This window comes from Macrobrachium nipponense, chromosome 36 (genome assembly GCF_015104395.2).
Source record: "Macrobrachium nipponense isolate FS-2020 chromosome 36, ASM1510439v2, whole genome shotgun sequence".
Taxonomy (NCBI): domain Eukaryota; kingdom Metazoa; phylum Arthropoda; class Malacostraca; order Decapoda; family Palaemonidae; genus Macrobrachium; species Macrobrachium nipponense.
In genome coordinates this window covers 27,227,992-27,239,339 of record NC_087220.1, presented here as the reverse complement: position 1 = coordinate 27,239,339, position 11,348 = coordinate 27,227,992, and the positions used below count along the sequence as shown (strand labels likewise).

At 40.3% G+C, this 11,348-nt stretch overlaps 1 protein-coding gene across 1 annotated transcript; it reads right to left on the bottom strand.

The window, feature by feature from the left end:
* Positions 1 to 889: 889 nt before the first annotated feature.
* LOC135203385 (uncharacterized) lies at positions 890 to 11,059 on the bottom strand. The gene is made up of 3 exons (XM_064233119.1): positions 10,811 to 11,059; positions 2,450 to 2,657; positions 890 to 894 (listed from the first exon to the last, which is right to left on the bottom strand). Exons 1-3 carry the CDS (start codon positions 11,057 to 11,059, stop codon positions 890 to 892), a joined length of 462 nt encoding a protein of 153 aa, XP_064089189.1.
* Between the last annotated feature and the right edge of the window lie 289 nt (positions 11,060 to 11,348).

The following is an 11,348-nucleotide window of genomic DNA, read 5'->3' as shown; positions in this document are numbered from 1 at the left end:
ATAACCCGGGGACTGACGGTATTATGAATCATGGGGCTGAACAGGAGCAAGAGCTAGTGCTGGCATAAGGCCAGCTTAGTCTAGGACAGACTGACTGAAACTATATTTGAAAGATATGGTTGGTTTTGGAATAAACTGCAGCTTTAAATGAATATTAGCAATCAGAGAACAGGAGCTTAGAAATGGTACCATGAAGGAAATGACGAAAGTTCCATATGCAGGGGTCATGATGAAAAGGAATTGGACATGGCTTTGACATGTCCTTCACACAACCCCTGAGAAAATAGTACTAGACAGCGCTGGCTGGTTTCCTATGGGCACCAGAAGTTTGGAAGACCCAGCCCTAGTTGTACGAGAACTGAGAGAAAGGAGGTCAGAGACGTGTGAAGGTCTGGTAGATGAACCACAGAGAGATGCGAATGGCTGAATTTCACACAGGCCTTTTATGGTCTGAGAGGAGGAGATGATGTTAATGATGATGATGATGATGATGATGATGATGATAATGATGATGATGGTTGAAGCTCAAATGTAATAAGCAAAGAAGAAAAGAAATAGTCATTTTCCTCGAGCAGTTTTTTGCACTTACCCTGGCATAGTCTTTGTTATCCTAAAAAGGTCCTCAAAACATACACCCACTAACTCTCTCTCTCTCTCTCTCTCATACACACACACACACACGCACAGAAAAATGATGATGTGACATTTCTTCAAGAAGTGGTCATTAAGAGCAGTATAGAAAACCAACATCTCCTGTATCTGAACTGTGCTCAGTTTATTTGATTTTTATTTCTTGTGGTTAGACATCGTCAACAACAGCCCAAACGCCCCCCCCACGCCCCCCCCCCCCCTCCCCCCACCTCCTCTTCTCCCCAACACTGCATTAAATTCAGGCTGTGGAGCATAAAGAAATAAAAAGAAAAAATTAATGCACAGCACGAAGGCTTTCAAAGTTGACCTTGAAATGTTGTTTATTTTTCCTTCAAAGACAAGAAGGATAAAATAAATGAAAGTTGCAGATGGAGCAACACAAAATGCACATCTTTTAACCAAGTCGTCTAAACCGAACCTTTATTGGAAAAATGTATACGTTTTTTCTTTATGGTTAATAAAGGACAATTGAAATTTAGCTATGTAGGTTTACAGTACCCTTCACGGACATTATAAAAAAAATGATCATCAATAAAAGAAAATGATGCGATGTCCTGTCAGAGACTGCCATCGTGAGAAGGACATTTGCATAAAGCAGTTGGTCAGTCACAGGATTCTTTTAACTGACAATAAAAAGCTGACTGTTCCAAAAGTGAATAGTACTACTTTTTAGTGCTGTCATTCAAAAGAGGAATTTTATTCTGGAATTCCAGGATTTCTCCAAATTCGAAAAGGGGAGACAATTTAAAAAAGGAACAAAGGATCGTATACTATACGACATACTTCTTAAACTGGAAGCTCTATTGAGAATGTCATTTATTAAGTCAGGAACTAATTGATAAAGACTTCAGATACGAATTTTTTGAATGATGGTTGGTTGCACTTTGTTTTATCTCCCTTTTGTCTCATCTTCACAACAATCATTTTTTGGTATAGGGACGGTATGTGACAATACAGTTCCAAGTTGGACCCAGTCATTGCAATTAAAGTGTCGTGACGGTAGCTGGTAATAAAGTCACGATTTAGGCTACGAAAAGAGCCACAGCAAGAAAAAAAGTCACATGAATTCATGGCCGCCGGAAATAAAGTCACAGGGGAACAATTCCCAATATCCCTTTGGGGGGGGAGGGGGGGGAGTCATTATCTTTTTGATATTTACAGTCTTTTGTTTATGTTTTTACGGTAAACTCCAGCGGCCTTGTACTAAACACGTTTCAAAGGCGGATACATACTGGGTTAAAACCCTTGGGGGTCGCTATCTAGAAAAGATTAATGTGACTTTGTACTGGATTCGTGGTGACAAACCTACCCCTCAAAGAAAAAAAAAAAAAATCCGCACTCCTTGAACTGAAGGGCGTGAAGGATATCACGCTCAAAAAGATATCGCCTTTGCAAATGAAGGGTACGAGTAAAGGGCTGACATTAATCCTACCGTAACATCCACATCCACATGCGCAAGGTATGGCTGTATTCACCAAGTCGGGACGACCTTTCATTGTCAGAAAAATTTGGAGTGTAGTTGCCATGAAGTTCTTTGTTTTAAAATTTTCAGTAAGTTCTACAATGTTTATGTATCTGCTGTTTACCATAATCCAAATATCGGCGATTCTATACATGACTGTCTTTTGGAGAGGATCGCTATGGCTCAGTCACGTGATTCGAAAGCTTCATTCGTTATTTGTGGAGAGACTCGAGCAAAGCACAGCAAGCAGCTAAATTCCAATTTCACAGATCAACATGACAGGTCTGCTCGGTTCAGTGTCTCTTCCGATTTTGTCCGGCTGAGTGAGGAACCCACACATATCACTGATATGTGTGGGTTCCTCATAACCGCCATTGTCACCGCCATTATCCCAAATATCCCCATCAACACCGCCTTCATCACCAATATCCCCGTTATAATCACCAACACCACCACCACCAGTATCCCCCATATCATTGGTATGCTCACCAATACCACCGCCGGTATTCCTACTAGTATCACTGATGTGGCCACCATTTTCGCCCTATATTATTACCAATATCACCGCTGGTATTCTCCATATTAACCTCTGTATCCTCAGTTTCACTTATATCCGCATATGGAATAAAAACACCCGGTATCCCAACCGTTATGCCGCTAACACCTGTATGGACCGATATCCTGTGTCTCCTACATGCAGGATGGCCCAGCAAAAGTCTGTTGCCCAACGCAACCCCTTTTATCACCAAAAATGGTTCCATCAGTACTCTGTCACCCAGAGTAAACCGCATTCTTATAAAACCTAAGGTATTTAATCTATGGGCTTGCACATCACATACTGTCTCCGTTGAGGGTTTCAAAGGGTATTGGGAGAATAGGACCGATATAGGTCATGGTCCATGAGATTTATGGAAGCCCCTGTGTCAATGAACATTGGGATCTTTACAACTATTGGTCCCTCAACTATTGGCCCGGGCTGTGGGGCGTTCCCCACAAGACCACAATGGCATGTACAAATCATATGTACCCTTTTTGTTGATCGGCTTTCCAAAAATTTCGCCGATCCCTTTGGCCCTTTGAGTAACTAGCCTGGGAAGTTCTCATATCATAACTCCTGGATTTCTGTGGTGTAGGTCTCGCATCCCTCCGTATCTGAGACGGACAAGCCTGCCAACAGTGATCCGCACTTTTGCATATTCCACAATATTTGACTCTACATACTCTCTTTGTACGCCCTGGTTTATTACAACTGAAACAACGCAACTGCTGTTGCCCTTGATCCATCGATCCTCTCTTATATTCCACTTTTGCACACAAACGGGGTGAAGGAAAATCTGAGTCTCTTTGCGTCATATTTTTTGGACATAGTACATTAAAAAATGTACTATCCACCGTGGGACATTTGGACATGAGTTTCTGAATTTGGGAATAAATCAGTTCCTCATCTGATGTGGGTTCAATCTTTTCATCAGAGCTATCTACAATAGCGTCTGGGACGTCGTGTAGAAGCATGGAAAAATGCACTATTTTATTCAAGTTGTTAAGAGAGATTTTATCACCATTTACCCACGTGGAATTTTTCAATTTCTGTATCCATTCTCCCGCAGAGTCAAAAGGTTTTGAGCTATGCTCAATAAGGTTTTGTTACCTTTCCTAATAACGTAAAAGCCTCTTAGGTCCATAGACTGCACTCAGAAATGTTTGCAATTCGGTCCATGACCGACATTTTTGTGTATTGGAAACTACGGCATCTAAATGACAAATCCCTTTTATTGAAATCTTATAAAGCTTTTGCCTCTGTGAACACCTCTGCATCATTTTTAATTCCCTCGGCGTTTAAGTAGTTATTCACTCCCTCAATAAACATTTTGCACTGATTGGGACAGAATGCCATCAACAATGCCTCGAAAAGGGCTGACTCCTGCATTTATGTTAGTTATCTTATGCACCAAAGCTTGACTGTTACCTGCTTCTGTCATTTTTTCTTCTTTAGGGGGGACTGATGATTCAGGATTCGCCCTGACCTCAATAACATCGATATATTTATCCCTACACAAACCACCAACACCAAAAGTAATAACGCGTCAATCCCCAATTAAAGAAATTGCATGCACCAATTCCCAATAAATCGCTATTCCCAAACAAATATCTCTCAACTCTACGGGAGGAGATCTCCACAATTATTTCACGGCCAAGGTTATCAGCTGATCAATTGTGTCATGCACCCCACGTTATATAGAATATACCTTGGTGCACCCAACAGAAAACGGGAAGAGGCGAGAGAGAGAAAGACAATGTAAGCCGAATCCTTGCTTATGAGCGAAAATGAAACATGTCGTACCTTATATTCCTACGCATTGCACTTAACAGCAAACCATCAGAAAAAAAAAGATGAAATACACTTGTGAGCACATTGATGACAAAAAAAGTAATAATGAAAAGGGAAGCATTTAACACTTACATCCTCATTAGGGAACGGCAACTTAAAACACGTTAGAATAGTTTGCTTAAGCATTAATGCGTATATATATGATTACACTTGTGATCGCGCGTAATTATTACCCTGGTAATCCCCGTAAGACAGCCCCACCGTAATTATTACACCATAATCTCCTCTGCATTTACAGCACTCTTCATATCTACACACAATGAACATTGCCACCGCCTTAGAAGGCTGGCTGACTCTTCGACTACTCGAATGTCGGTGACTTCAACGCCTTGTCAGCAGTAGAGGGACAGTTGCCAAAAATACATAACTGTAATCCCTATTTCCTAACATCTATCTTATCCCCTAACTCCTATGTGATTCCCAGTCTCTCCAGAAACATAATCCATAGGCCTAATTGCCCTTTACTACTGCCACCAACTGTTATGGGGGTCAAACACCCCATTTAACTAAAGGAGAGAACTCCTTACTGATAGCGTGACCTACCTTTGTTGATTCCCATCACCTGCCTTCCCTGTAGCTAGCTGAAAGTCATTCATTAAATCTTAGCCGAATTCAGACTCTCGCTATACGAAAATATAACCTTTATTTCTCGAAATAACTAACATGAAAAATGAAATAAAATGAATGAAAGAAATCCCCAAAAGATCATTAAAACCCCATTAGTACTCTTCTACATAATCATATTGGATGAAATGAATTAAAGAATCCCAAAAATCATTAAGGCACCATTACTACCTTACTAAACCATATTGGACAGAATCATCACTGCTGTCAAAATAACTCTATGGGTCTCTATCAAATATATGTCACATTAAAAGTCTAGAGAATTCATTTTTAGGTAGCAACAATCGAACCCATCCTGAAATAAAGAAAGAACCAGAATTATCAAACACTGAAATACATCACAAGTGCAATGGATATAACGTCTTATGTCTTTTCAATGTTGCCTGCACTTCCCCGTTCACAGATTCTCAAAAGTTTCAAAGCTTCTCTTTCCTTTACCTTATCTCTGTGGATCTCCAAGCACCTCTTATGACATAGTTTCACACTCAGCGTCTGTGGTATAATTCCCCCCCATTAATTACCATACCAGAGATTTTATCACGTTCCTTGACTTCTAACAGACGTAAGAACGCACGCATGCAAACAGACACACGCATGCTTGCATGTCTCCTCCGGGGTACATGCATTTTCCATTTCACACATACTCCTTGACCCTTGAACAGGCGCTTGTACATTCCGCTTATTCGGGCCATTTGCGCATCCGCGATCTCTCTTGTTTCGCCCATGTCTCAACACCAACACTCGAAGTTGAACGATTGTCACGTCGCCGCTTGTCACTCGGGTTATTGACCTTTTACTTGTTTCCGCTTTAGTATGTCTATTCATACATATATTCTGTGCCTTGCATACTAATAAAACCATCATCGGAAAAACGGTCTGGCTGAAATCTATAGAGCCAGTTGGCATCGCATTATTGAAGCTGGTCAGGCACTCAATCTTACAGAGTCTGTATTAGATCCTGATCCCAAGAAGAAATGAAATGAAATGCTGACGGCTATTTTAATGAGATATATCCCTAGAAAAGTCATCAAATTCAGGACAAATGACCAGCCATGGACTCAGTGGGGATCTAGAAATCTTTCATTGGGGGGGTGGGCACTAGGAGTTTAATATATATATATATATATATATATATATATATATATATATATATATATATATATATGTGTGTGTGTGTGTGTGTGTGTGTGTGTGTGTATGTGTGTGTGTGTGCAGTGGTGTACATAAGTACATATATATCTACTATGGGTTTCACAGACAGTGCAAGCACGTTTTTTTGGCAATAACTCTGTAACAAACACTCGTATCAGTACGAGATTTTGCTATAGTGTATTACACCCAGTGCCGTAATTTATAAGGGTATCATGAAGAAGCAAAAACTCTATTACCCAGAAAGGGATACGAACACAACAGTATAAAAAAGCTCCGCCTACCCTCTCCCTCCACCTCCACCCCCCTCCTGCTATCTTCCCTCTCCTTTCCTCCCTCGCCTTGCCCTCACCCTCCCTTCTCTGCGTTCCCCCTAACCCCTTCTCTCTCTCTCTCTCTCTCTCTCTCTCTCTCTCTCTCTCTCTCTCTCTCTATCCTTGGGTCAGGACCTCGGGCTCGTCTTGTTTGTTTTATGATGTTTTGACGTTGCACGGAACCAACGGCTTTACGTGACTTCTGAACCACGTCGAGAGTGAACTTCTATCACCAGAAACACATCTCTCTCACCTCAGTGGGAAGCCCGAGAATCGAGCTAGCGGCCACCGAGGTGGCAGGCCAAGACCATACCGATCACGCCACTGAGGAGCTTGGGCTCGTCTTGCATTCTACTGTTTAGCAGATGATGCCTGAGCTGCTTCATCGACCTTTTGAAGCTGATTCATCGTTGGTCACTGGCCTTAAGAAAAAAGAATGAGCAGCTTCATCGACCTTTTGAAGCTGATTCATCATTGGTCACTGGGCGCCTTAAGAAAAAGAATGGGAGCAGCTTCATCGACCTTTTGAAGCTGAATCATCGTTGAAACTGGCCTTAAGAAAAAGAATGGTCAGCTTCATCGACCTTTTGAAGCTGATTCATCGTTGGTTACTGGCCATAAAAAAAAAGAACGAGCAGCTTCATCGACCTTTTGAAGCTGAATCATCGTTGGAAACTGGCCTTAAGAAAAAGAATGAGCTGGAGATGTTAATAAGAAAATTCTGGATAATCTTGACAGCGTGTGTCGACAAACATTACTGCAGGATTTTTGCCAACATAAAACTTCCATCTAGTCGTCTTATATAATTGCTTTAATATTTGGAAAATGTTGCAATCGTAGCTACGCCCCAGCGGCAAGTCCGGTCGGATTGACACGGAGGAATTCGTGAAGGTTCTGATCCAATAATTACTTACGTCATTTCGTTGTAACCTATTTTTTTTATTGCTGTAAAGTACACAGGAGGCTATACAATTACTTTATATAAACTGAACTTCTCTATATTCCCAAATTCCATACGGGCGAGAATGGGGCAGGTTGTGACGTCTAACCCACAAGCCGGTTGATTTATCAGAGTAATCCACTATACTGAAAGGACATGACGTACGTATGTCTATACTGTTTTTTTTTCATCTGTCCATCCGCCTGTGGTGTTTTTGTATGGTAACACTGAGTCCCGGGCTTTAGATAGTTACGCTATGTGTAAGTTTTATGTAAATAAAAGGATATCTGGGTGTACATTTGCAACTGAAAAGTGTTTTAATAATTAAATGTATGCGAATTACACCGTTAATATTCGAAATAGGATATTATTATAATCGTTGAATGTAAGCTGAATGTAACTATCTAAAGCCCGGGACGCAGTGTTACCATACAAAAACACCACAGGCGGATGGACAGTTGGAAAAAAACAGAGTATAGTGGCCGATTACTCTGTAAACATTGTATGAAACTTGAACTACAAGGGACGCACACACGGTCCAGAGCTCTTCCCTTTGTTTAAATGTAACTAGCCCGCCATTGCCATTGGTAAAGAAGCCTACCTTGTAGTCAGCTAAGTCCAGCACTGGGGATTTCCGTGCAATTCTTCTTCTTCTTTTTATTTTGTATTAAAGTCATTGCAAATTAGTTGTAATGTTGATTGAAGTGAAGTAAATGCGCGTAGCTTAGGCCGATTTTTAGGGTTAATTTTTAAAAATAAAATTGTAAAAATCTCCTCGAGTTGTGATAGTTACCTAGTGTGAGTTCTGGTTCTGAGTCACAGTCATTTTTCATTACGTATCCAGCATAAAAAAAAAAAAAAAAAAATGCCAAGTGTTTTGTCTACCAAGATTAGCAGATTCTGTACATTTTTACGTCGACATAATATCTGTGCAGATGAGCACAGGTTTAGTAACAGTAACCTGTTCCAAAGGATGGCATATCTGCAGACTACAATAATTACAGGTCAATCTCTATTCTGCCCGTGACCTCCAAAGCTGCTCAAAAACTTATTTTTAACCCACTATATACGCATCTGTAATCTAAAGGACTGGGAGTTAGTCATTATGCATAAAGGAAGCAGTTAGCTACCTGCAATGCTCTTTTATACTTGACATTTGCAAGAGAATCTTGATAAGGGCGGGCTAATATAAAAAAATATATTTACAAGTCAGTAAGTTACTGAAGACTCAGTGAGTTTGGGTTTCCCGTGATAGGGTCCCGGGGATAAGCCGGACCCCTACAGGAGACCAATCACGCCTGCTCTTTCAGGGGCTGTGCAAAGGAAATGTCCAAGCAATTTCCATCTCTCTTTCGTGATTATTACATTTACAAATGAAAACTCCATAATTTCCCGTACTTTGTTACTTCTAACTTTAGCCTGTTATCTGACTTGAAGCAATTATTCTAAAGTCGACGAATCTTTAGCAAGTACTTTCTTTGCCGTACCATGATTCATGTCCGAATTGGAATTTCGTATGCATTTTATGTCTGTTTGGTTTGCACATCTTGATCAGCCTGTCCCCATGTCTCATTTACCTTTTTCCAATCGCCCAATTCCAACTCAAGAGGACCTCTATTATAAAGTGTTCTGAAATTTTTGAAAGATTACCTTCTCTTCTCATTTCTCCCAAACCTGTGTTATTTCACCCCATTGCGCATTTTCTGTCCTCATTACTTCGGTTTTTCTTTTATATATACCGAATCTTATCTCGATATGCATTTTGCTATGAAAGCACTGTCAACCTCGGGGCGCTGGTTGATTAAAATAGCATAGTATTTCCTAATAGTTACGGGCGCAAATGTTTAACGTTTTCTTTCATGGAAAATTGGACTTTGCGTTTTATCTACTGTGTATTTCAGGGCCTTGTTTAATAAATAGACTTTCGTCGATAAAATCATTACAAAGCATCGGATATGCATCGTATTTTGGAAATAGCTATTTAAGGCCAAAGCCTAATTGGCAAAAATATGCAGTGATGGCCAATGGAGATAATTAAAGCATTTATCAGAATAAATTATAGAAAATTAAAGGGAAACTTGGGTAAATTTAATAAGCACCCAGATTGAATTGAATTGAATATGGAATTTAGGCCAAGGCCAAGCCCTGGGACCTATGAGGGTCATTCAGAGCTGAAAGAGAAATTGGCAGTAAAAGCCTTGGAAGGTGTAACAGGAGGAAAACCTCGCAGTTGCACAACGCATCTATTGTTGGGGGGGGGGGGGCGGGGGGGGGTGGAAAGTAAGATGGAAGAAAGAGAATATGAAAGGAGGTACAGAAAAAGGAATGAAAGGGGTTGCAGCTAGGGGACGAAGGGACGCTGCAAAGAACCATAAGGAATGCCTACAATGTGATGCACTGACGGAACTAAACCCCTACTGAGAAGCAATCCTGTAAACTCTGTGTCTACACACTATTCCTTCCTCTTTCCCTTTGTATATTACTGCTCTCAAGCTTTTTTCACATATCTTTTCCTTCAACGGGTTTCCATATCCTCAGGTTTCCTCATCAATAACTGGCTTTACAGCAACTACATCAATAACTGGCTTTACAGCAACTACATCAATAACTGGCTTTACAGCAGCTACAGATCATGTACTTTTCATTGGTCACATGTCAGGCCCAACGTCCAACATTTTCTTTCATTTCTTTTGACCCTGGTGGTTTCCTAAAACAGGGATATTGCAGCAATTATTCTCTTCTCTGCAACTTTATACTTTTCATTTTCATCATTCACAGACTGTAACCCTTGCAGATCTTCTTCTTCTTCTATCCTTAGATACTTTGCTATCCTGAATATTTTCTCTTTTTTTCTCCTCTGTGTTGGGATTTTGATTCCATTCCTCCCAAATCTTTTGTAAAACTGATCACCTACTTTTTGCTTTGCCTTTCTCTTTCATTCCTGTAAAACTACTACTTGTACCACTTCTGCAACTTTGTCTGTCTTTGCTCTTTGCTGCCACTGATTACTTTTGAACTCTGCATTTACTGTCATTTCTTCTTAATACTCTTTTTACTTAATTTTTCAGTTTCCATGTTTTCCATCTTTTGATTGTATTTTATCTTTTCTGCTTCTTTCACTCGTCTAACAAAATCAGTCCAAGTCTCAATTTCTCCATAATTTTTCGTCCTTCACTTTTGGTTTCTTGAAAAGTGTTGAAAAACTGTAATACTTAGTTCTGGAAAAATTCAAGATTACTTTTCCCTCTTTGATTTCTCTCTCCAAAGCTGCATTTCCCAACCTCATCCTCAAAACCAACATTGTCAGTTCCCACTTGGCCATTTAGGGTCCTTCCTCTTGACTGCATTAGTACTTCTGAAACATCTGATAACCTTTCCAAAACTTCATGCACTTCTTTTGGACTCCTTGAGTGTAGCGACCAAACGGAGAGCAGAAACACTACATTTCTTCCTGTAATCATGTTAAAATGTGTCACGCTTTCAGTTGCTTCCACACATTCTATATTTTCTACTAGTTCATCCATGCCCATTCCATTTTGCCTTGTCACAATGCTATTCACCCATAATTATATTTTTCCATGTCTCTACCTACTGTTCTTGTGCCAACTTCTTACCAACAATTCACAATAACTGTCTGTGTTTTTCCTATCTAGTATCGATTGATTTCTGCCCTGGCTCAAACATTAATACGTACAGGCAATCCCTGTTTAACGGTGGTCTCGATTAATGGCGATCTGGTCTTATGGAGCTTGTCTAGTGCCAGAACATCGGCGATTTATGGAGCCATAAGAGTCCGAGTTTCGGTTAATGGCGCCATAA